Below are 27,123 nucleotides of genomic sequence, written 5' to 3' on the forward strand. Positions count from 1 at the left end.
GCCACTTCAAGTTGGTGATCATTCATTTTTCGCTAGTGTCCCCGAACACTCAAAACTCGCGCGAACAGGTCGTACTTCCACCATAGACACACCATATAATGCTTACTGTCTTGACATCATCCTCATGGCTCGCAGTGATGTAGACGCACGTTGTCCTCTGGAAGTTCTGGCTGCTCAGGGGCGTAGCACAGGATCCTGTCGATGGCTGCACCAAGTTTGTAATGACACAGCACGGCATCGAGAATCACAAAGCCAACACGGTCGCCGTTACTGTTTATTTAAATTCCTCCTCTTCCGCCACCTCCAAGGACCGCCCCCTTGTCTTTTCATTCTTCTTCCTTACAAGCTTTGCCAGAATACTATGAGCCAGTCGAAAAAATAGAATTTCGACTCCTACTGCGGCTTAAGTTTCATAAAGTAGCGCTTAAAAGTTAAAATATGTCTTCTATATTGTTCTATAGTATGGTTTGTTAGTAAAACATGCTGAAAGTTCTAGAAGAGTACTAGTGTTATTTTAAGAGAGAAATAAAATATTTCCATTTCGACTAGCTCAAGATAGTACAAAGTAGCTAAAATGGTTGCTTGGGCGAGTTAGTATGACATTATTCACATAAAACAGTGCCAAAAACGGAAGACAAGAAAAAGATAAATGTGAACAGTACGAAGCTTGCCTTTGCCTCCCCTTCACTGCATAGCATGTCGGCGGGAGGTGCCAGCAGGGGCTTCTCAGCAGCGAATAATCATACAACTGCTTGTCACTTTTTTTTTAGTATTACTGCTGCATAGAACGTCAAAGGGGGGCAGTAGTGCGAAATTTGTGGAACGGTGCCTTCTCCGTTGGGCTATGAAAGGGCAGGGTATGTTCAACCACTTGTCATTCACCAGGGGCAGAATTATAATGCCATCAATAGCCTGCAAAGCAATGTCAGTTTTTTGTGTTTGGGTTTCGATAAATAAGGCACATTATGTTAATATTTAATGACACAATTAGAGTACAGCTTACCTAAGCTGCTTTTTTTTGATATTTCAAGTACAGGCCAACGTGTGATCTCTTACCACTGGTGTGCACGAAGAAATGATGCACCTTAGGAGTACACACTGAAGATAATTTAATATTATCTCGGTGGTGAGAGAATGAATGCAATAAATATATTTACAAAATATACAAGGAGAGTCAGAGGCAGCTGCAGCCAATATGGAAGAACAGCAGCAACAACAACACGAGCACGGTCGCTTTCATCGTCTTCGTCGTCTATGATCCTCTTTCGTTGCCGATGTCGTGTAACATATAACCCCCCGCCGCTGGCAGCGCCGTCTCGGTGCCTAAAGGAGAGTAGGATCATATGCGGTTATGTACGGCTTGAGGCGGGTCACATGGACGACGTCAGTAGCGGGTGCGGACAACGATGACTGACTGCCCAACGGAGCAATCTCGTATGTGACATTGGTAAGCCGGCTTAAAACCTTGTAAGGCCCCGAGTAGCGAGACAGGAGCTTAGAAGAGAGGCCAACGTGGCGGCATGGTGTCCAGAGGAGGACCAATGAACCTGGAGAGTAGGAAACTACTCTGTGATGGCTATCGTAGCAGACCTTCTGAGAGAGCTGCGAACCAAAAAGATGTTCTCGTGCGATTTAGCGGGCCACTTGAGCCTGAGCAGTGGCATCCCGGGCATACTCGGTAACCGTTTGCGTAGTTGATGGGAGAAGACTCTCGAAGGGTAACGCTGGATGGCGGCCGAACAATAGATAGAAGGGGGAGAAGCCAGCGGTGTCGTGGCGTGACGAATTGTACGCGGATGTCACATAAGGCAAAGTACTATCCCAATCCAGGTGATCTTTGGAAACGTACACGGAGAGCATTGTTGTCAATGTTCGATTTATGTGCTCGGTAAGACCATTTGTTTGTGGGTGATAGGCCGTAGTGAGCTTGTGACGTGTCGAACATGAGCGAAGGATGTCACTTACTACTTTCCAAAGAAGTGAGCGATCACGATCAGTCAGCAGCTGTGGAGGAGCGCCATGGTGAAGAATTACGTCATGAAGCAAGAAGTTCGCGACGTCAGTGGCACAGCTTGTCGGTAGCGCTCATGTGATGGCGTATCTTGTGGCGTAATCAGTGGCTACGGCTATCCACTTGTTTCTAGTGAGAGAAGTAGGAAATGGTCCAACGAGATCAAGACCGACGCGGTAGAAGGGAACGGTGGCTATGTCTATTGGTTGAAGCGGACCAGCTGGTGGCAAGGTGGAATGTTTGGAGCCCTGGAAGGACTCACATGCAGCAACGTATCAGCGCACAGAACGGTAAAGGCCTGGCCAGAAAAATCTACGCCGCACGCGATCGTACGTGCGCGTGACCCCGAAATGTCCCGCGGTTGGGGCGTCGTGAAGCTGTTCAAGTACAGCAAAACGGAGTGTCACAGGAACTACGAGTAGTAGCTATGGTCCCTCGGTGCTGATGTTGCGTCGGTAAAGAATGCCATCGCGTAGAACGAACAAGTGTAGCGACGGGTCTACGTGGGGCAAACGTAGACTCTGCATGATAGACCGCAAGTGGATATCGCTGAGCTGTTCCTTTTGTCGGTGAAAGCCGACATGGCGAAGACACAAGGGTCAGAATCATGTGCTGAAAGGTCAGGTGGGTCCACGGGGTGACGGGATCGACAGTTGGCATCCTGGTGCGTTAGGCCAGATTTGTATGCCACGTCGAAGCTGTATTTTGTAGTTTCAAGGCCCAAAGACCAAGTCGTCTAGTTGGATCTTTAAGGGACGACAGCCAGCACAAGGCATGATGATCTGTAATTACCGAAAAGGTGCGGCCAAACAAGTATTTTATTTTTATTTACATAGTTCCTGCAACGCCGTAGTGGCATTACTGCAGGGGGGTATACATAAGAAGTCATAGGAAACATTTCTGCGATAAGACGCCAAACATAGTGAAAAAATTCAATTATAACAACATATAAAAATAAAAAAAATAAAAAAATATTTTAGTACAATATTGCACATGACAACAGGTACCAAAAGAGAAGTACATATGTCACAATTTCACAACGATGAGAAAAAAGCGCTGTTGTCACTCAAGTTCACTATACCTTCGGGAAGTTCATTCCAGTCTCTAATTGTTTTTAAAAAGAAGGAGTTGGCAAAAGTAGTGGTTTTGTACGCGTATTCTTGTATTTTATGTGAGTGTTGGCATCTTGTGGAACGATATGTTGGTGCTAGTAGGTATTCAGACTTATTAATTCCTGTTAGGTTATAATATATGCTATGCAGAAGTTTTAATCGAAGTTTCCGTCTTCTAGATTTTAGAGTTTCCCAGCCTAATATGGCCTTTATTTCTGACATACTAGCGAATGGGTCGTAGTTGTTGCTGACGAAACGGGCTGCCTGGTTTTGGACTTTTTCTATTGTTTTTGCAAGATACTTTTGAGCCGGGTCCCAGATAACACAAGCATATTCAAGTATAGACCTGACAAGAAGGAAGTAAAGAGTTTCTTTCACTTCTTTTGTTGCACAGTGAAAGTTTCTACGAATAAAAAACAACGTTCTACTAGCCTTTGAGATCATTTGGTCTATGTGTCTGTTCCAATGGAACGATTCTGTCAAGTAAATTCCTAAATATTTACACTCGGGCACCTTTTTGACTGCCTCGCCATTAATACTGTATGTGCACTGGATTTTTGAAATGTTCTTTGCAAAGCTGATGTGGTTGCACTTCGAGATATTTAAGCACATATTCCACGTGGAGCACCAATGTGTTACCGTGTTTAAGTCATCTTGCAATAGTTCAGTGTCTGTGATTGAAGTAATGTGACGGTAGATGATGCAATCGTCTGCGAATAATTTTATGCAAGATTTTATGTTATATGCTATATCATTTATATAAACCAAAAATAACAGCGGACCTAGAACGCTACCTTGTGGCACGCCTGAAGTCACGTTTACATATGAAGACGTTTTAGAATTTAAAACAACACACTGTTTACGACCACTTAAGTAATTCCGTAGCCAGGTTTGCAGCTTAGCATTAATATTCAGTGAAGCCAGTTTAATGTCTAACAGATTATGTGGGACCGTATCAAATGCCTTGCGAAAATCGAGAAATAATGCATCAACAATGTTGTTACGGTCAAGCGCAGTCAGTACGTCATGCTGAAATTCAGTTAGTTGCGTGACGCATGAACGACCCTGCCGAAATCCATGCTGGGAGCGGGCAAAAAAATGAGTAGATTCGAGATATTTGAACAATGCGCTATAAATAACATGTTCTAATAATTTGCAACAGGTTGAAATTAAGGATATGGGACGATAATTTTGTACATGTTTTTTGCTTCCTGCCTTATGTACAGGAACCACATTGGCTGTTTTCCAATCCCTTGGAATAACGCCGGTGTCTAGAGACAACTTGTACATTATGCATAAATATTGTGCAATAATAACGTGACACTTTTTAAGTACATGAGATGATATACCGTCAGGCCCTGTAGCCTTAGAGGTGTCCAGAGTACGCAGCAGACTATCCAAACCAGCGTAATCGATTTCAATTTCCGCCATTTCATTACCAATATTTTTTGAAGGTAGCATTGGAGAGTGTTCAGTTCTTTTTGAAAACACTGACTGAAAATAGGCGTTAAATGCTTCAGCTTTCTCCAAGTCATCCGTTATAGTTTTTTCCTGGGTTAAAAGGTCAGGGATAGCTGTGTCGTCTTTTCTGTTGCTCTTGACATACTTCCAAAAGAATTTTGGATTACACTTCAAGTCTGTGTTTAGCTTGTCAAAGAAGACACGCTTTGCCTGTTTTAGTTTTAACTTAAGCTCTTTGTTTACACTTTTGAGCTTTGTTTTATTTAGTGCTGTTCTCTTTTTAAGAAACCTTTTATGGGCATTCGCTGCTTTTCTAACAAGTTTGCGTATCTCAGAGTTGAACCAGGGTTTGTGCCTCTTTCTGCATCTTAGACACCTCTGAGGTACGTACATATTCACCAGCTCTGTAACCTTGTCACGGAAAATTTGCCACAATTCATCCATGCCGCATGACTCCGATATGCATAAAAAAGTGGGATAATACAAGACCAGCTCTTCGGAAATGGCATTAAAGTCCCCTCTGTCGTACATGAAAACATTTCGAGGGGTTTGCTTACACGCAGGTATTCTAGAAACGTTTAACTCTGCAACAACGCAACTATGATCACTAATTCCTGGACATACGTTTGTGTGAACAATAACATTTTCGTCATTGCTTAGTAAAAGATCTAGTAAAGCGTTAATCCGAGTTGGTTCGTTCACATATTGTTGTAGCCCATAGACACTCATTAGTTCTGAAAAGGCAGAACAATTTCGATTTTTTTGTGGGGCTACACAGTCGGAATCCCATTTCATATCGGGCAGATTGAAATCCCCTCCCAGTATTACGCAGTGAGATATTTGTGATAGTATGTCGGAAAGTTGAATCAAAGATTCATTGTTGTGGTCAGGTGGGCGGTAAAATGATCCAAAAACGATGTTGTTTCCCTGGGGAAATTGGACGCGGCACCATACTGATTCAGTTTCATTATCAAAAACAACTTCTTTGCTGGCAAGGCTACTTGAAATTAAAAGAAACACGCCACCACCGTGCCTGTTTCTATCTTTACGGTACACTGTAAAACCTGGCGGAAATATTTCTACATCCAATACTGTGTCGTCAAGCCATGATTCGGTACCCATAACGATTTGCGCTTTCACCGTTTCAAGTAAGATTGTAAACTCATCAGTTTTGTTTTTTAGGCTTCGACAATTGACCACCAACAATACTGGTGTAAAGCTTTTTGTGATGGTATATTTCCCATTTGTTCTTAAGCTAGAATGATCATGTCATTTCCGCCCCAATATCTGAGCATGCGCCCGAAGAGGAACTGGTTGGTGCATGTCAGTATCCCAGGCAAATGCTTGTCCATTGATTACCAGCTTATCGTAACTTAAATGTACACGATTTTTCTTGTCGAGCTGTTTTTCTTTACTGTACTTCCAAAGCTGCCGGCGTTTTTCTTGAACTGCCTTGCTGAAGTCTTCTGATACGCTGTATGTCGTCCCCTTGAATCTGTATGCATTTCGCAGAACAGATTCTCTTGATTTCGATCCTGAAAAGCTAGCAATTATTGGACGAATTCTTTCTGTTTTGTAGGCCCCGAGACGATGAGCCCTTTCTATTGCTATATTTTCCAGCTTTAATACATCCGTACAGACAGACTTAACTAGATTTTCGGATTCTTCCCAAGTTTCCTTTGGATGACTATCTGGTATTCCAAAGAATACCAAGTTTGTTCTCCGGCTTCTGTTTTCTAAGTCGTCTAGTTTGTCAGCGAACTTCTTTTCTGTTTCCTCTAGTGTAGTAAGGCGCTTTTCAATTACATTAGTTTTAGTAATCACGTCGTCCAGCTTTTTCCGAAGCTCATCCTGAGTTTTAGCAATGCCCGACAGCTTTTCCAACACGGTTACCTGCCCTGACTGTAGCACCTTTAGCATTTCTTCGATTTTACTTATCTGTTCTCGCTCAGGCACAGACATAGGGCCAGGGTTTTGTTCTATGTCACCAGCCAAGAGTAGTAATGTCTGAGAGGCCACATCGTAACCCTCCAAGACAGACCAATTCAATGCGGCAGCCATACACTCGCGAGAAACAGCATAGCACGTCCAGATAAGCCATTTACCGTTAATGGGACACGACACTCTAAGAAGCATGTCATCACTGCTTCTAAAGCAATTACAACGGCATAAATAACTAACCTGATACATTGAACAGAGTGAGTGACGGCCGAGAAGAGCGCCGTGTCCCAGTGGGCATTGGTTCAGGGGCTCCCTTTTATAGCCAGCAGTAGGCGGATCCGGAAGCGTACCACGATGCTTTGTCATCCAGCTCGTTTCGATGCGCAGATGGCACCGCTCCGAGGTGCTTGGTGAATCTAGTAGATCATGCGTAGTCGCTTGTGGAATGCCAAGAGCCGCTGGCCATGTGTCGATCGGTCGAAATGCCACGGGTGTAGCATACGTCGCCGCCGCTGCCATGAGCCCGATCAGCACCTGATACATTGAACAGAGTGAGTGACGGCCGAGAAGAGCGCCGTGTCCCAGTGGGCATTGGTTCAGGGGCTCCCTTTTATAGCCAGCAGTAGGCGGATCCGGAAGCGTACCACGATGCTTTGTCATCCAGCTCGTTTCGATGCGCAGATGGCACCGCTCCGAGGTGCTTGGTGAATCTAGTAGATCATGCGTAGTCGCTTGTGGAATGCCAAGAGCCGCTGGCCATGTGTCGATCGGTCGAAATGCCACGGGTGTAGCATACGTCGCCGCCGCTGCCATGAGCCCGATCAGCACCTGATACATTGAACAGAGTGAGTGACGGCCGAGAAGAGCGCCGTGTCCCAAGTATGGTCGAAATTTTCCGACTGCCCAGACTAGTGCGAGGCACTCACGCTCTGTAATGGAAAACTTGCTCTCCGAAGGAGAAAGGAGGTGACTGGCATAAGCAATGACGCTATCCTGTCCTCGTTGTCGCTGGGCGAGAACAGCACCAATTCCATGTCCGCTGGCATCGGTACGAACTTCAGTATGGGCTGACGGGTCGAAATGGGCCAAGAGGGATGGGGAAGTAAGTAATCTTGTAAGGGTGCTGAAGGCAGTTGCTTGGTCAGTTTCCCAATAAAAAGGCATGTCCTTCTTCAGTAGCTCCGTAAGTGGTCGGGCAATGTAAGAAAAATTCTTCGCGAAACGTCGAAGGCAAGAACAAAGGCTGATAAAACTCCGTACATCTTTTGCGGAACGTGGTATGGGAAAATCTTTGACAACTCGAATTTTTTCAGGATCAGGTTGCATGCCTTGAGCAGTGACAAGGTGACCCAGCACATTGATTTCCCAACGGCCAAAGCGACATTTGGAAGAGTTGAGCTGAAGTCCTGTTTTCCGGAAAACCTCAAGAACAGCCGTTAGGCGGCTAAGGTGGCTTTCGAATGTAGGTGAAAATACGATGACATCATCGAGATAGCACAGGCACGTGCTCCATTTGTATCCATGCAGGAGAGAGTCCATCATCCTTTCAAATGTAGCTGGCGCATTACACAATCCGAATGGCATAACCTTGAACTGGAAAAGTTCATCCGGTGTGATGAATGCAGTTTTCTCACGGTCTCGATGATCGACAGAAATCTGCCAGTATCCTGATCGCAAGTCGATAGATGAAAAGTAGGCAGACCCATGTAGGCAGTTGAGAGCATCGTCAATCCGCACCAGTGGATACACGTCCTTACGTGTTACTTTGTTTAAGCGACGGTAGTCTACGCAGAAGCGCCAGCTGCCATCCTTCTTCTTGACTAGCACGACCGGCGATGCCCATGGACTGCAGGAAGGTTCGATGACGTCTTTTGTGAGCATTTCTTCAACTTCCTGCTGGATAACTTGTCGCTCAGCATTAGACATGCAATAAGGACGTCGTCGGATGGGGCTGGCATCTGCAGTGTTAATCCTATGAGTTACAAAGAATGTCTGACCCAAAGGGTGGTCATCAAAATCAAAGATGTCGCGGTAGGATTTCAGCAGGTGCCGGATGTCAGCTGTCTGTGCTGAAAGAAGGTCCGGAGCGATCATCTTGTCAATGGTGGCATCCGCTGCGCTCTTCAAGGATGAGAACGGAGCAGAGGACGAAGAAGAATCGGCAACGAACGCCGAAATGGCAGCATCTATAGAAGAAACTTTTGCCAAAGTCATACCATCTGGGATAACTTGAGCGCACTAGCTGAAGTTTATAATCGGAAGAGATGCTGTATTTCCCGTGACTGTCAAAAGTGTGTGAGGCACGGCAACATTTTTGGCCAGCAGAATGTCAGCAATAGGTGTCAACATGTAGTCACCATCGGGAACAGCAGGGACAGATCTCAGGTTCACGTAAGTAACGGCTTGAGGTGCTAGGCGAACGTGATCTGCAGAACACAGACGGGGTTGAGCTGGTGTTGGGTCGTCACGGTAACACGGTAAATCAAGTTGAAGCATGCCGGTTCCACAATCAATAAGGGCAGAGTGGGCGGATAAAAAGTCCATGCCGAGGATAAGTTCATGGGAACATTTCTCGAGCACAGCAAATAGCACTGTCGTGGAGCGATCAGCCACACTTATACGCGCGGACCACATTCCAAGAACGGGAAACGTGCTGCCGTCGGCGACCTGGATGAGTGGCACTGTAGGTGGCACTAAAACTTTCCTAAGGCGGCAACGAAGTTCTGAATTCATCACTGATGTGTGAGCCCCTGTGTCCACAAGTGCAACAACGGGTGTGTCATCTACTTCAACGTCAATAAGGTCGCGTCGAGTCGGCAGCATGGTCAGAGAATTTGGCGGGCAAGTGATCGATGCAGCATCACCTCCTCCGGGAGCTGCATCATCTAGTTTTCCTGCGGCAGGTGGTCAGTCGGCGACGTTGGTCGGCGAAATTGAAGCGAGCGAGACGACGGGCGACGGGAGAGCGGTGAACGGGACTGGTGAGCATGCGGAGATGGAGAGCGACGACGATATGGCGGCATAGAAAGAACGTCTTCACTGGTGGCCTGAGGTGACTCCCGGTAAGTTTGAAAGCGTCCATAATCCCTCTCTGGCCGATGGGTGTACCCATAAGATGCCTGATGCCAATACCACCGAGTGTTACAATGGCGGGCCACGTGTCCGATGCGGTGGCAGTTGAAACAAATCAGGCGATCGTCAGCAGTCCTCCACTCGGCTGGATTGCGAGGACGCGCCGGAAGGTTTTGGCTTTGGGCATACGAAACAGGGGGTCGACGACGGTTGATCAGCTGAGAGGGAGCTGTAGTGCACTTGGAGGCCAGTCCAGCATTGGAAAGCTCTTGTCGCACAATGGCATGTACCAGTGGCACCATCTAAGGGCTAGAGTCACAGGCATGGGAGCACGTGGACGCAGGAGACAGAGCTTCAAGTTCACGTCTGATGATCTTGGTCACGTGCTGTGCAGTTAACGGCGTCTGTAGTGCAGACCTGTCTTTGCACGACCAGGTTGCTGCTGTGTTTGGTAGTCGAGTGAAATTATGGGCGATACGTTGACTTTTTGCGGCCTCAAAACGCTGGCACTCCTTGATGATGGCATCGACCGTGTTGCAGTCCTTGCATATGAGAAAGTTGAATGCATCACTGCAATGCCTTTGAATATGTGAGCTACTTTTTCGGTTTCTTCCATACCGTTGTCTGCTTTTCGGCAAAGGGCAAGCACGTCCTGTATGTAAGTCACGTAGGACTCTGATGACGTTTGCGCACAAGATGCCAACTCCTTCTTGGCCGCTGCCTCTCTGCCCGCAGACTTGCCGGAAAGGGCTCGCATCTTTTTTTCGCACGCATCCCAGCTTCCAATTTCATCTTCGTGGTTCTCGAACCACACTTTTGCTGTTCCTTTCAAATATAGCATGATATTGGCTAACATAAGAGTTTCATCCCAGCAGTAATTCTTACTAGTACGTTCGTACAACGGCAACCATTCTTCGATGTCGACATCATCCGTGCCACAGAACGTGCCAGGATCTTTTACCTGCGGAAGGACAACAGTTGTTCTTGTAGTCCCCTCTGCGGGAGCCGGTCCCTGGTTTGCCATGGTGGAAAAATCCAAGCGTCGGCCACTGCGGAGCTCCGTTATATCGTGTTGTACCCCGCACCTCCACCAAATGTCAAGGGGGTGAGAGAATGAATGCAATAAATATATTTACAAAATATACAGGGAGAGTCAGAGGTAGCTGCAGCCAAGATGGAAGAGCAGCAGCAACAACAACACGAGCCCGGTCGCTTTCATCGTCTTCGTCATCTATGATGCTCTTTCGTTGCCGATGTCGTGTAACAATATTGTGCTCAAAATGACACTGAATTCACAATTTCCAGTTGTCATTTAAAGTTTTCATCAATACCTTATAATACTACTAAAGTGTTAAACTGTTAAAAGCATGTCACCACTATAGGACAGGCTTTTAATTATAACATTTTCTGCTCCTTCAGATCATTAAAGAAGAGGGAGATCTAAATTTGAAAATCAGCGGTGCAACAGCCGAAATGGAATTCGGAGCAATTTTCAGAGCAGCTAAATGTTCTTTTAGAGCACTTAAATGTGAATTTAGAGCATGTTACTGAAACAAAAGAAGTATATTTATCTCGAAAGACTAAATTAGGAACACTATAAAAAAAGCCTAAATTTAGAAAAATTAAAAATATGTACAAACCTTTCAACATGACCTAAATTATACTTAGTGGAAATGAGCACTGCTATTTATTGCCACGTTCCATTTCCCAAGTTTTTGTTATCGTCCGAAAACACTGCACGATTCTCAGCGCAAACCGCGCCTGCAGTTTTCTAGAAAGTTCCGGACTGTAGTAGATCATTTCGATAAGATCACGCCCACTGTGCGAACGGTACAGATTGTTCTGGAACCTACGCCACCACCAGCGATAACGCTAGAACATTCGACGGCAAGAGTATAAATGCCGACGCGCTTCGCCGCTTGTCAGTTGTTGATCGAAGGCCGACGCTGCGTTCGCCGCTATCAGTCCGAGACTGCTATCTGTGCAAGACTGCTGCTGTAATTAGACTTTCCCTTTACCGGGCACAGGTTCGCCCAAATAAACAGTTAATTCCCAACACGAAGTTTTCTGTCTTTGGCCACGTCACGACCCCGTGACATCTGGTGGAGGTGCTGCTTCGTTCATGTACTGGACGCCCCCGTCAAGCCGTGAACCCAGCCCCCTTCGCGGAGAAGACACCGGCGCCAACCAAGAGCAGCGAACGAGCCGCCGACAGCAAGGTCTCCCACCGGAGTACGGCCTGCTACAAGACAAGGCGCGGAAGACCAAGACCATGACCTCGACTGCAGCGACAATGACAACTGGAGCGTCCCAGCCCGCGATCGTCATTCATCAACCCAGGGAACCACCAACGTTCCATGGCTCATCGTTTGAAGACCCGGAAACCTGGCTAGAAACATACGACCGTGTGGCCGCCCTCAACCACTGGGACAACGAAGAAAAGCTCCGTCGTGTGTACTTCTACCTGGAAGACACCGCGAGGACCTGGCTAGAGAATCGGGAGACCACGCTCCGAACGTGGGATGTCTTCTGCGGCGCATTTCTGCAAACGTTCGCGAGCGTCGCTCACGAAGAGAGGGCCGCTGCTCTACTCGAGACCTGGGTTCAGCTACCAAACGAAAAGGTTGGAATTTTCACAGAGGAGATGACCCGCCTATTCCGTCACGCTGACCCAGACATGCCTGAGGAAAAGAAAGTTCGTTTCCTCATGCGAGGGGTCAAACAGGAGCTCTTCGCGGGACTAATGAGGAACCCACCGAACACCGTCCAAGAATTTGTATCCGAGGCGACCACCATCGAAAAAACGCTGGACATGCGCACCAGACAGTATAATCGTCGCCTGACTCCAGAATGCGCTGCTGCTCAAGCCAGTGACTCCGACGACCTGCGTGAAACGATCCGAGCAATTGTGCGGGAAGAGCTGCGCAAACTGTTGCCTTCGGCGCAGCCTCAAGTGAATTCAATCGCCGACATTGTGCGAGAAGAAGTCCGGCAATCGCTTCGAATTCCCGAAACACCGCCGCCCGAGCCAGAAACTATGAGCTACGCCGCTGCAGTGCGCCACAGCGCTCCTCCCCGTCCACGCCAAAACGCCGCCCCGTCACACTTCCGTCGCCAGACGCCACCGCCGCCACCACCCCAACCGACGTCCTACCGTTCCCCAGCGGGCCAGCGCAATGCACCGAGAAAAACGGACGTTTGGCGTGCACCTGACAACCGCCCGCTCTGCTACCACTGCGGCGAGGCCGGGCACACATACCGCCGTTGCCAGTACCGACAGATGGGACTCCGTGGCTTCGCCGTCAATGCACTGCGTCCGCAGCCAGGAGATCGGCCACGTGACATCGCCGACTACCTGGCAGGAACTCAATGGACACCACGAAGTCCTTCCCGTTCGCCGTCGCCCAGCCGCCGCATGTCACCACACCCCCGGCAGTACTCTGGCCCAACGCGGGGCCGGTCTCCTAGCCCGTATCCGGGAAACTAAGGGCAGCAACCGATGGAGGTGCGGTTGCTGTGCGACGAACTACCGAAGATCCTCCGACGACGACGCCGACGCGACGGAGCTTTTTGAACACAACCCCAACCAGGAAAAGCCCTGAAGGCAAAAGCTCACTTACCGAAGGTGGCCGGACGACGCAACATGAAAGCAGCGGAACAAGCCGACGCAGCCGTGACCCGACGCCACGCCCTAACTGTAATGCGAGACGGCGAACTAGCGACCTCGACGTTCTTATCGACGGCCACAGTGTGACTGCTCTTGTCGATACTGGAGCCGACTATTCTGTCATCAGTGGGTCGTTCGCCGCGAAGTTAAAGAAAGTTAGGACAGCTTGGAAAGGCCCTGAAATCCGCACAGCCGGAGGTCATCTCGTAACGCCTGCAGGAATCTGCACAGCGAGAGTCACCATTAACGGCCGTATTTATCCTACAGACTTCGTAGTCCTACAGCGTTGCTCGAGAGATGTCATCCTTGGCATGGACTTCTTATGCCTCCATGGTGCTGTCATCAACCTAAAAACAAGGTCGATAACGTTATCCACAGAAGAAGCACTACCGCCGCGCACGCCGTCAGGACACCATGCCTTGAATGTGCTGGAAGAACAAGTCACCATTCCGCCTCGCTCAAGCGTCATTATTTCAGTCGGCGCTCCTAAATCACCTGACTTGGAAGGCGTCGTTGAAGGCAGTCAGCATCTGTTGGTCACCCGAAATATTTGCGTCGCAAGAGGAATTGCAGAGCTGCGAGGAGGCAAAGCAACGGTTCTGCTCACGAATTTCAGCAATGAGTACAAACATGTGAACAAAGGAACAACGGTCGCATACATCGAAGAAATTGTCGAAGCCACCAGTGCTTTCGCCCTCGCCGATTCTGCGGAACCTGCTCAGAGGAACCAAGCCCCTCCCATAGCTTTCGACGTCAATCCCAGACTTCCGAACGATAAGCAAGAACAGCTCAAGGCTCTGCTCCTGCAATACGAAGATTGCTTTTCGTCGTCATCGAAAATTCGGCAGACCCCAATCACGAAACATCGAATCATAACCGAAGAAAATGCCAGACCACTTCGTCAGAGTCCGTACAGGGTTTCGACGCGAGAACGTGACGCAATGAAGAGACAAGTTGATGAAATGCTGCGAGATGACATTATCCAGCCGTCCAAGAGTCCGTGGGCATCCCCCGTGGTGTTAGTGAAGAAAAAGGATGGGACCCTACGTTTCTGCGTCGATTATCGCCGCCTGAACAAAATCACAAGAAAGGACGTGTATCCTCTCCCACGAATAGACGACGCCCTTGATCGGCTCTACAACGCCAAGTACTTCTCGTCAATGGACCTCAAGACTGGCTATTGGCAAATCGAAGTCGACGAACGAGACCGAGAGAAGACGGCGTTTATAACACCGGACGGCCTCTTCGAGTTTAAGGTGATGCCCTTCGGCCTTTGCTCAGCGCCTGCAACTTTTCAACGCGTTATGGATACAGTACTGGCAGGATTGAAGTGGCAGACTTGCCTTGTGTACTTGGACGACGTCGTCGTGTTTTCCTCGAGTTTCGACGAGCATCTTCGGCGCCTTGAAGCTGTACTTCAAGCCATCAAGACGTCCGGACTCACACTGAAGCCAGAAAAGTGCAGATTTGCGTATGAGGAGCTATTGTTTCTGGGGCACGTTATCAGCAAGTCTGGAGTTCGTCCCGATCCACGGAAAACAGCCGCCATCGCCAATTTCCCGCCGCCCACTGACAAGAAGGCCGTGCGCCGATTTCTGGGCCTGTGCGCCTATTATAGGCGGTTCGTGAAAAACTTCGCCCGCATCGCCAATCCTCTCACTAACCTTACCAAGGCCGACTCGGAGTTCAAGTGGGAAACGCCACAGGAACACGCTTTCCAGGAGCTTAAACATCGCCTCCAGACGCCTCCGTTACTTGCCCATTTCGACGAATTTGCCGAGACAGAAATACATACTGACGCAAGCAGCGTAGGTCTTGGCGCCGTTCTTGTGCAGAAGGCTGACGGACTTGAAAGGGTTATTAGTTACGCCAGCCGATCGCTATCCAAAGCAGAAGCAAATTATTCCACAACAGAAAAGGAGTGCCTCGCCATCATCTGGGCTACGTCGAAATTTCGCCCCTACCTCTACGGCAGGCCCTTCAAAGTTGTGAGCGACCACCACGCCTTGTGTTGGCTAGCCACCTTGAAGGACCCTTCAGGTCGCCTCGCACGATGGAGCCTGAGACTTCAAGAATATGACATTACTGTCATTTACAAGTCCGGCAAAAAACACTCCGACGCTGACTGTCTCTCTCGTGCGCCTGTCGACCAACCGCTACCCGACGACTCGGATGACGACTACTTCTTGGGAACGATAACTACCGACGACTTCGCTGAACGACAGCGGGCCGACCCGGAACTTAAAGCCCTAATAGAATACCTCGAAGGCAGGACCGCCGAAGTCCCGAAGGTATTCAAGCGCGCACTTGCGTCGTTCTTTCTACGAAACGGTCTTGTACAAAAGAAAAACTTTTCACCGCTTCGAGCTAAGTACCTCCTTGTGGTGCCTTCAGCTCTGCGACCAGAACTCCTGCAGGCCCTGCACGACGATCCGACGGCAGGGCACCTCGGTGTTTCCCGCACGCTCGCGAGGATACAAGAAAGGTACTACTGGCCATGTCTTACCACCGACGTCACTCGTTATGTGAGGACATGCCGGGACTGTCAGCGACGCAAGACACCGCCGACAAGGCCAGCGGGACTTCTGCAGCCAATTGATCCACCTTGCCAACCTTTCCAGCAGATTGGTATGGACCTACTGGGGCCGTTCCCGACGTCGGCTTTCGGAAACAAGTGGATCGTGGTAGCTACCGACTACCTCACCCGCTACGCCGAGACGAAAGCCCTGCCAAAAGGCAGTGCATCCGAGGTAGCTCAGTTTTTCGTCGAAAATATCGTCCTACGTCACGGCGCCCCGGAGGTCCTTATCACCGACAGAGGAACGGCATTCACTGCCGACTTAACTCAAGCGATCTTGGCATACAGCCAAACAAACCACCGCCGGACGACAGCGTACCACCCACAGACCAACGGCCTCACCGAGCGGCTTAACAAGACGATCGCCGACATGCTGTCAATGTACGTCGATGTCGAACACAAGACGTGGGACACCATTCTTCCGTATGTGACCTTCGCATACAACACGGCGGTGCAGGAGACGACGCAGATATCTCCATACAAATTGGTCTACGGAAGGAGCCCGGCAACGACGCTCGATGCCATGTTACCCAACGTCACAGACGAAGAAAACCTCGATGTGAGCGAGTACCTTCAACGCGCCGAAGAAGCCCGACAACTTGCGCGTCTCCGTATCAAGAATCAACAGACGACCGACAGCCACCGTTACAACCTTTGACGACGCTTCGTGGAATACCAGCCCGGTGAACGTGTTTGGGTGTGGACGCCGATACGCCGACGTGGACTAAGTGAAAAGCTTCTGCGACGGTACTTCGGACCGTACAGGGTGGTTCGACGGCTCGGCCAGCTTGATTACGAGGTTGTCCCCGACGGCATCACGAACTCTCAACGACGCCGATCGCGACCTGAAGTCGTCCGTGTCGCGCGCCTCAAGCCGTTTCATGCGCGTTAACAAACTAGTGTTTTTTTTTTTGTATTATTGTTGTATCGTAATTTATTCATTGTACTTTCTTGCATTATTATTGTGCCTTCATCTTTAGTTAAAGCATCGGGACGATGCCTTTTTTTTCAGAGGGGGGCAATGCCACGTTCCATTTCCCAAGTTTTTGTTATCGTCCGAAAACACCGCACGATTCTCAGCGCAAACCGCGCCTGCAGTTTTCTAGAAGGTTCCGGACTGTAGTAGATCATTTCGATAAGATCACGCCCACTGTGCGAACGGTACAGATTGTTCTGGAACCTACGCCACCACCAGCGATAACGCTAGAACATTCGACGGCAAGAGTATAAATGCCGACGCGCTTCGCCGCTTGTCAGTTGTTGATCGAAGGCCGACGCTGCGTTCGCCGCTATCAGTCCGAGACTGCTATCTGTGCAAGACTGCTGCTGTAATTAGACTTTCCCTTTACCGGGCACAGGTTCGCCCAAATAAACAGTTAAATCCCAACACGAAGTTTTCTGTCTTTGGCCACGTCACGACCCCGTGACATTATTAAAAGTAGTATTTTGAAGAACCAAACTGTATAAGAAATGAAGTGCACATTAGCATTTGCCACACTTGTCAAATTCTTAGACTCGGCAAACTCAAATGTGTATCTTCCAAGCTGATGACCCTGAAATTGAAAAGATTCATAAACTGCAGAAATACCAAACAGTGCTTTAAATGATTGCCAGTAAGCCAGCGTAACCTTTTTAGACGTCAGCGATCATACTAGTACTCACACTTATGCGTCGTATACACGCAACGAAAGTTAGAAAGATATAACAAAAACAAGTAAACTATTGTAGCCATGAAAAAGTATCACCTTGAGATCAAGACAAAATTGTTTATAGTAATTGCTCCAGCCAGAAATATATAAATTATTTAGCGTGACACAGTTTCACTTGGGTGCCCAAGATTGAAGCGCTCTCTAGGCAACACAATTATATTTGCGAAATATAACACCTCAATAACTACTTCTCACATTCACATATACCTGTGTGATTTTTCTCACATGATCGGAGATGGTCGAAAATTGACGGGGTACAGTCGATGTGGAATGGCCCATATAATATATATTCTTAAGATGTTTATTGGCAAGCACTCAGCGAGAATGCGTTCGACAGGAGATACACGATATGGACGTTGCTGCAGTGGTGGTTGGGTGCCTGTGTCATTACGATGCGTAACGACGGATTTACGGCTGAGCAAATGTTGAGCGACATCGAAAGAAGAGCGAAATTCTTTAAACAGGCACATTAGCTGAGAACGCTGGACCTGCGTGAGGTGGTTGGGAAAGGAGGAACCAAGTTTATCAGCGGATGATGAAGCAGATGTAGAAAGAGCACTGAGCGAGCGTACTGGAATGTGGGCAGTGCATATCATAGGGTTCATTAATAACTTCTTCGTTTTCGATGGGTTCCATGCTGCCGATACATTCTCCTCGCACCAACGCAACACTGTACGGAGAAGAGTACATAGCAAAAATAGAGGTGCTGCGGTGAGTAACTTGTAGGCCATGATGGTAACTAGCAAGCCTTTCCTCGTCAAAACACAGTCAGATGGCAAGAAGAGTGCAGCGGTGTCAAAAAGACTGGCGCAGTAGACGAACACCGTCGTTGACGAGTTTGGAGCACTTTGGTGTAGTCTTTGACGAGTACCTTGCTTGCAGCCGATGAACTGTCGAACGGCGTCAAATCAGAGAATGGTGAGAGCTCTATTTCAGCTGGTGCGCAATGAATGACGGCGTCGTGGTGGCAGAGAAAATCCCATCCTAGGATGACATTGCGAAATGCAGCAATTACTATCGATTCGACAGCGTACATCGCATGCTTAATGATGAGGTGTGCTATGCACACCGCTGTAGGGTGAATGCTTTGGGCACTGGCTATAGGAGGGTTGCACAGGGGCGTGGCCCACGAGATGGCGCCAGTGTCGAAGAGGCAGCGCATCCATCTTTGTGGTCTCTCTCTCTGCCGCCGCGGGCAAGCAGTCGCAGAACGTACACTAGTACGTGGGTGTTATATGGTGTGGCAGCTTGGGCTAGTTGGTATGGCATGACGATAGTTATAGCGCGAGAACAAAACGACGACACAGAGACAAGAAGGACACGTGTCTTTCGTGTCCTTCTTGTCTCTGTGTCGTCGTTTTGTTCTCGCGCTATAACTATCGTCATGTTATATGGTACACTCACGGGTGCGCGCCTGTGCAAGATTCCTGTGGTCATAATGATGAACTGTGGCGTATTTGGTTGCTACAACCACTCGAGTAAGAAGGCTGGTGACGAGAATGCGTCTGATGTCGGCTTTTTTTTTTTTTTTTCATACCCAAAATGATTGTAAACCAATCAAAAAAATTTGGGTGGGTGGGTGGGTAACGCACACACTATACTGCGTGTGCGTTAAACATTTCTTTTCGTTTCCGGTAAGTGCTCAGAACCTATGCAACATCATAGATGTTTGTTTTTGAGGTGAGAAACTTAGGTTTTCGCGACGTGCTATGAAGCTTTGTTTACGCAGCAGGAGACGAGCGCGCGCACTACGACCGCTATCGCTACTTATGAGTGGTATCATTCGGGTAGGTGCGGTGTGTTACTGATTTCGGTGTGTTAGTAAACAGTCGGCGACACAGTGCGTTCTTGTTTACCCATGCTTTGACGAGCCGAGCACATAAACGGTGATATCACATTAACGTCGATCAGTTACAAACGAGACCGTATGTGATCTCTGGGTGCGCAATTGCCCGACGCGCGTCGTTGGACCCTGCAGCAAAGAGCATTTTTGATCGCCAGCGGCTTAAGCTCAACCACGAACGAACTATGAGAATTGTATCACCTCACATGCTCTTGCAAATGGTGAAGCCCTTCCACACAAAGAATTCGGGAAACGACACCACCGCGGTGAAAAAAAAAATTATCTGAACACTGAGCAAGAGGAACCAGTCATGTTTCCGATGACGACGTGGCGGCCGTCTCCGAGGTCTCTAACTCGATGCTGTTGGACTCATCTGCTAGTGACATAGTTGTGGGCGTCCATCAATTTACAGGCTTTAAGCTCGTCCCTTGTTGCAAAGCTTGTGCCGCCAACAAGGTGGTCCTTAATGTCCGTGAGCTTGATGCGGGAATAACACTTCACATGCCACACAGCTTCATCGCTGCTGAAGTCGAACGGGTCGATATCCGCCACAAATGTGAACCTTATGTTCATAGCGAAGTTTCGCCGGACTTCGGAAGTCACGTGCGTAAGCACTCAGTGGAATTTCACCACATTGGTATCGTACGTAGCGGCACGCACACAACCTCTCACTGCCGCTCGCCACTTCAAAAAGGGCGCGTTTAAACCACTGACATGGCGGTAGAGGCAAACCCCGCTAGCGCCTCAAGCGGATGACGTCACGTGCAACCCTCCTATACAGAAAGTGACTGATATTCAGTTTCGGTTTTTACTTTGTGTTTTCACTCCCGGGGGGCGCGTCTGTCCTTTATGTAGGCGCAGGTTTTCCGTAGTGAGGGGCTATGCGACGGTGGTGCTGTGGTGCGCGCGTGCTGTAATGTGGTGCGTGCTGTAATGAGCCGTTAAGGCGTATCTCAGCAATCTTGCGCATCGGCGGGAGACCATCGAGACATCCCTGTGCGGTGACAGTGTAACGACGCGCTACACAAGCCTATGTGGGGGACGAGGCCTAACAGGCCGGTCTCGCTTTAGTGGCCACCAAGGCAGTGCCAAAGCCGACACGTAGTGGTACCGACTGCGGTCGAGAGGTGGCGCCAGTTCGACCATAGTGCGGTGTTGTGTGGACTCGACCGAAATGAAGCACACCAAGAGGGCGAAGGCTACAAAAGGAAAGGCGTTAGATGGAGAAGAGCTGGTCGATTGGGTGCAGTGTCCGAGCTGCGAGCGATGGCTCGAGCGATCAGCCACACCATTTGAGACAACGCAAGAGGCGGAGGCTGATTCATCCTTCCTTTGTTGCATATGCGAGAGAATGAGGGTCATGAGTGAACAGTCTCAGTTACAATACAAACAGGAGTCGGAGAGGTGGCAGTTGGCCTTAGATAGCCTGGCGGCGCGGTTGGAAGCACATATTGTGAACAGCAAAAACGAGCGAGAGGTGCTGCTGGACAAACTTGCAGAGGAGAGAAGGCTGAGAGGAGCATTAATTGAACAAGTTGGAGCACTACAAAGAGCTTTGAACATAATAGACGCAGACAAAACCAGCAGCCACGAGAACACCAGTGCGACGAGGAGGGTAGAAGTGACGAAGTCTGCTGAGGATGTAAGCGATGTGAGGAATGCGGTCAAAGCCGCGGCAGTCGATGCTGGCAGAGAGATAGTCCAAACCCAGAACAAGCCCAACAGTGATCAAGAGCTACTGGGTGGTGATGACAGGAATGCGGTCAAAGCCGCGGCCGTCGATGCTGGCAGAGTGATAGACCAATCTCAGAACAAGCCCAACAGCGATCAAGAGCTAGTGGGTGGCTCTCCCGCGGAGGCCGTAGGATGGCAGGTCAAACGCAGCAAGCGGGCTCAGAAGCGACTGCGCAAGGAGAGGGCAGAGGATAGCCAGGCCTCCATACCATCTTCGCGCAAGAAAACAGCCAACGGCCCCCCAGAACGGCCAGCAGGACTCCCGGGCGCATTCGTCTACGGCGATGGCAATGCACGTAGACTCAAACGGGCAGTCCTCCAAGCCAGTGCATGGCACAGAGGTGTACACTGCCGTACGAAAAAAGATGCCACGCTTGTGGAAACAATGGAAGCCATTGAGACTGCGACGGACGTCTGGGATTCAACAAAGGCCATCGTGGTTCTACACGCCGGTCTCAGCGACATCCAAGACGACACATCTCCACATGATTCAACTGAGAAGATCAGGTCCCAATTAACTTCCTGGAAGGCAAGAGCCAAAGGCCACTTTTTCGTGGTGTACGGCGTCCCAGAAGTAGGACCCAAAGACGATACCATGCGGATAAAGTGCGAGTTGTGGAATCAAAACCTACGTCAAATTTGCTCAGACATTGGAACGCGCGTGGAGTTCGTCAGTGTCACAAAGGCTCTCCAGGATAAGATGAATGGAACTTCCTATAGTGAATACGTCGCCGAGCAACTAGGACAACGATTGGGACGCAGACTATGTGATTTTTTAGGGCTTCGCCCGTCTGGCAACTACAAGCACAGGGCATGGAGGGTGAAACCAACAATCTCCATGATGACTGCCCTGGGACAGGCAATCCTACAAATGGCCAATCCACAGAGGAGGCAGAAGCGCTCCTGGCACAGGACGTAAAGAAAAAGTCGACCCGCCGTCGCCGCAGCCGCAAGAAGAACGCGGACATACATGTAGGCTTCCTTAACCTACATGGTGCTCGAACGGCGAGCAAATGGGAAGAACTATATCAGATGATGGGTGGCGAAGATATAGAGATATATGCCGTGGCTGAAACACACCTTCGAGACATGGAAGAGCCACCAGTACATAAAAGTTGGCAGTGGGCTGGCTTGAACCGTTCAGGTGAATCGAGGAAAGGGGGAGGAATAGGTTTCCTGTGAAAAACTAGGTCAGCTTGGAAGAAACTGGACAGCCCGTGTGTTGAGCATATGTGGGTTGAGGGCTACCTGCAAGGGCTGGCAGTCCTGGTAGGGGTGGCCTACTTTGCCGTATCTGCTGGAGCCGATGCTGGAAACTCAAGAATGGCGCAGTGCATTAGGGAAGACGTGGCAAAATGGGCAAACCAGCGAGAGGTTCTCATTATGGGCGATTTCAATGGGCACCTCCAAGCTCTGGATGGCTTCCAAGATACCAATGGGGAACTACTACTGGCACTGGCACGTACACTCGCCTTAGATGTGCTAAATCTTCGTCCAGAATGTGAAGGACAGTACACCTGGAGCGCCAGGAACAGTCGCAGCTGTATTGATTACGTGCTTGCGACACCTGCTTTAGCACGACGTCTCACCCACATGAACATCGATGAAAAGGGTGAATTCAGCATAGGAAGTGACCACAACCGAATCAAGTTGAGCTTCTCTCGATCCTCGTGGCGAACCATTGCAAAGGAACATCGCAACCCAGCTGAGAGGCACCTCCCGCAGTCGAAGTATGCGGCAGTCGCGGAAGCATTCGAGCAGAACTTTCAACCGACGGAACCACCAACATATGATCAATTTGTGCTCGAACTGAGACGCATCATGAAGAAGCACGAAATTCGCGTAAATTCCCGCGGCGGCCTAAGGCGCAAAGGCTGGTGGGACGAAGAAGTGCAACGGGCCCTTATTGCAAGACGAACGGCGAATCGCCTACACAGAGCGGCTGTTAGGACATCACCCGGAGAGGAGTGCATGAGTACCTGGGAGGAATACCTCCGCTTCAAAAGAGAGATGCGGATCCTCGTACAAAGCAAAATAGCTCGGTACAATAGCAAACAATTGCGAGCTATCACAGAGGCAGGGCGTAACGGTGCAAACAAATTTTGGAAATATGTGTCTTCGTTAGATCGCCAAACTCCAGCACCGGAAATTCGACATCACTCTAGCAACCTACCGGTCACCGACCTCGCAGCGCACCTCACGACCATGCAAGAGCTCTTCAATCCCACACATGACGAATCGACCTCAGCAGTAAACAGCGACCCAGATGAGCCTCACCAGCCAAGTGAAGAGGACCATTGGCAGATAACGAGGATCGCTCTTGAACGTGCACTCCCGCGTATCAGTGCAAGCACTGCTACTGGACTGGACGGCATACCGGCGGGCCTTGTGAAATGCTTGGGGAAGTCTGCTCGAGAACACCTCGCGGGAATTTTCAATACCATCCTCAAGAACGGCCCAATCCCACCTGACTGGCAATGCGGCAGAGTAAGCCTCGTGTGCAAGAGAGGAGGCGACGCTGGACTGCTGGGCGACTATAGACCAATCACGGTGACGAGCGTCCTATATAGACTCTTCGCTCAAGTCTTGAAGGTGTGGATGAGTGGCTGGGCGGAGAAGAGGGGCATACTGTCGGAACTCCAGAATGGCTTCCGACGGAACCGACGCTTGGAAGACAATCTTTTCGTGCTCACCCAGACCATCGAGGTGGCACGGAGAGAAACCAGAGGTCTGCTTGGATGCTTTCTGGATGTCGCCAAGGCTTATGATAGTGTGCCACACGAGGAGTTTTTCCACCAGTTAGACCAACGACAAATGTCGAGCGTGTGGACAGACTTTCTCCGGCGGCTCTATGCAGATAGCTCGGTGGTAGCATGCTTCAGAGGCACCAGAACACAGCCTGTGAGAGTGACAAGAGGACTCAGGCAGGGCTGCCCTTTGTCTCCGCTGCTATACATGATATATGTGGCGGGACTCGAGCAGGCACTTGTGGAATCGGGAGTTGGCTTCGCGTTCCGCCTCATGATTGGTGGGGTGGCGCAGACATGGACGCTGCCCGGCTTGGTGTTCGCGGATGATCTAGTATTACTGGCTGAGCGCAGCAGTGACCTTCAGAGGTTGGTAACACTGGCGGCTGACCACCTGAAGAGTCTGGGCCTTCACTTCAATGCCAAAAAATCGGCCATATTGCAGTTTTCAGGCATGGAGACCATTGATGTGCAGCTTCCCGACGGAGGAAGCATTCCGGTATCAAACCAGTACCGGTATCTCGGTGTCAACCTTTGCACCTCCGCAGATATCTATGACAAGCAAGAGGAGCACGTTCGACAGGCTTCAGTGAGGGCCGCCAACGTGCTGCGACGGCGGAGTCTGTGGGGGTGCAACCGGTTTGTACTGGTGCGCGAACTGTGGAAGGCAGTACATGTGCCAGTGCTGACATTCGCCAACGCCGTCGTCTGCCTGTCTGCAGCAACACGCCAGTGGTTGGAAAGAGGTCAACGTGAGGTCGGGCGACTGGCGCTGGCGTGTCATGGACGTGTGGCTGTCGAAGCTATACAAGGCGACCTCGGATGGTCAAGTTACGAGGCACGTGAGGCAAGGAGCAAGGCGGCCTACGAAGGACGTCTTCGCCTCATGAACGACCAGCGGTGGGCCCGTCGTGTATTTAGATACACCGCTATCAAGGGCATGAACACACCATGGCGCAGGCGTCTCCACAATCTGTGCCGCAAGTACTCCCTTTTTACTGACCCTGTCCAGGAGGACAGTGAGAGGAAATGGGCAGTAGGAGTACGGAATAGAGTGCAGGAAGCTGAGACGTCGATGTGGCAGGCGGCTATAGAGAAGAAACCCAGTCTGGCCCTATACAGAGCTCACAAGACCACCATCTCCGCCAAACGATTATACGACAATAATGTCGGCAGTGCGCTTCTGTTTGAGGCCCGTGCTGGAGCGCTCCGTACCCAGGTGTATCGCCGTCACTTCGACCCGTCGTTGGCCGACGGCACTGTACAGTGCAGGACATGCGGGAAAGACGAGGAGAACATTGAACACCTGGTGCTTCACTGCGAATGCCTGTGTCCCCGTCAGACAGATGGCGCCTTACTACCGGAGGCACTCGGCTTTGTGAAAGACTGCGGCGCACCGGGAGGCGACAGCCGTGATGCTAACGTACACCCCCTGGCAGCGACAGCAATAACCAAAGCAAGGCTTCTACAGTGGTGGTCAAGGAGACAGTGAACAATTGTGATGTTCATGGACCTGGTGTGATTTTTCTTTCCTTTTTTTTTTTCTCATTCCGGTCAGGACACTAAAAGGTGCCCCCCCGGTATAAAGGGGAAGACCACAGAGATCATCATCAACATCATCACCATATATTTGATGTGTTGCGTACAATAAACGTCTTTTTGTACGGTGGTGCTGCCGGTGCTTCTTACGTCTTTCGCAAACACCACATTGGCGACGAGGATGTGATAAACACGTCAAGCTACCTTCAGCATCGAGTCTCGTCCGGGTCCGCCCCGCCATGAGTTTCTCCGGCCTTGCTCTGCCGCCGCCGTTCCTCCCGACGCCCGGCCAGCCGTCACTTCCATGGGAGGAGTGGGCGCAGACTTTAACAGTCTACCTTCTAGCGTCCGGAGCAGCTGAGTTCCCACCAGCGCGACGCAAGGCCATTCTTCTGCATTGTTTGGGGGCGGAAGGACAGCGTGTTTACCAGACTTTACCTGCAGGGTCAAATGCCGCAGCACCAGCAAGCGCCGCAGCACCGGAAGTACAAGAGAAGCCTCCCGCGGCCGCTACTGACGAGTACGAGGCTGCACTCATCGCCTTACGGCAGCAGTTTCTACGTCGTGTAACGTCGTCGTCGAGTGTCATCGTTTCCACCACCGCAGCCAACACGCAGGCGAGTCCATTCATGACTTTGTTGCTGCTTTACGGGAGCCCGTTTCGCATTGTTCGTTCGCTTCACAAGATGATGCTCTGCGGGACCGATTTGTTGCCGGCGTTGTTTCCAACCGCGTACGTGAACGGTTGCTGCTCGAGGGTTCCTCCCTTTCGTTCGAGAGCTCAGTGCGGATCGCTCTTCAGTTTGAGCAAGCAGCTGAAGAGCTGAAGGAATTTTCTGCTTCGGTCGAGCCTGTTTCTGTACGGCGTCGTTCCCAGTATTCGCATTCTCCGCGAAAATTCGATTTCCAGCCAAAAGCGGATTTTCAGCAAAACTTTCCAAGCGCTAGCGGTTCGCGTGCGCCGCAGGGGCCCCGGGGCGCCCCCCTCGGCGAGACAGAGATAGCCGGTCCGTTTCACCACACTGTTTTCACAGTGCCCTGCGCAGGGAAAGAAGTGTTTGTTTTGCGGTATCAAGGGCCACTTTCAGAAAGTATGCAACCGCAAGCGTCAAATGCAAGGCAGGATTCGTGAAGTTTGCATCGATGACGATGCTTTGTCAGGGGGAAGTTCTGAGCAAGTTTTGACTGTGCAGCATCCCGCTCGCAGCGCAATTTACATACAAATACGCGTAGCGGATGTCAAGTTGTCATTCCTTGTTGACTCAGAATCGTCTGTTTCAATTCTATCAGAGCAAGAATTTCACCAACATTTTCAAAGCGGTTTGCTCTTCCCAGCTCCGCATGTCACTTTGTTTGACTATTCGAAGCGCCCAATTTCCGTGCTAGGCTGATTCCAGACAGACGTTCAGTTTAAAGGGTGCTCTGCACCACTTCTTTTCTACATAGTTCGCCAAGAAACTTGTCTGATTGGCCTTGACGGCATTAAGACCCTAAATCTTCGAATACAGGGCTCCACTCTTGAGTGCCTGCACACGTCCGTTGCCCTGCCGCCGCGTGTTAATGACCCGACACCTTGTCACATTCCGATGCAGTCAATAGATTGATTGATATGTGGGGTTTAACGTCCCAAAACCACTATATGATTATGAGAGACGCCGTAGTGGAGGGCTCCGGAAATTTAGACCACCTGGGGTTCTTTAACGTGCACC

The 27,123-nt window shown here is 49.9% G+C and overlaps 1 protein-coding gene across 1 annotated transcript; it reads right to left on the minus strand.

The window, feature by feature from the left end:
* Positions 1 to 5,843: 5,843 nt before the first annotated feature.
* On the minus strand, positions 5,844 to 8,916 carry LOC142786861 (uncharacterized). The gene has a single exon (XM_075884558.1). The coding sequence runs from the start codon at positions 8,737 to 8,739 to the stop codon at positions 5,854 to 5,856; it is 2,886 nt and encodes a 961-aa protein (XP_075740673.1). The 5' UTR covers positions 8,740 to 8,916; the 3' UTR covers positions 5,844 to 5,853.
* Positions 8,917 to 27,123: the final 18,207 nt, after the last annotated feature.

The sequence above is a fragment of the Rhipicephalus microplus genome, unplaced genomic scaffold (assembly GCF_043290135.1).
Source record: "Rhipicephalus microplus isolate Deutch F79 unplaced genomic scaffold, USDA_Rmic scaffold_34, whole genome shotgun sequence".
NCBI lineage: Eukaryota > Metazoa > Arthropoda > Arachnida > Ixodida > Ixodidae > Rhipicephalus > Rhipicephalus microplus.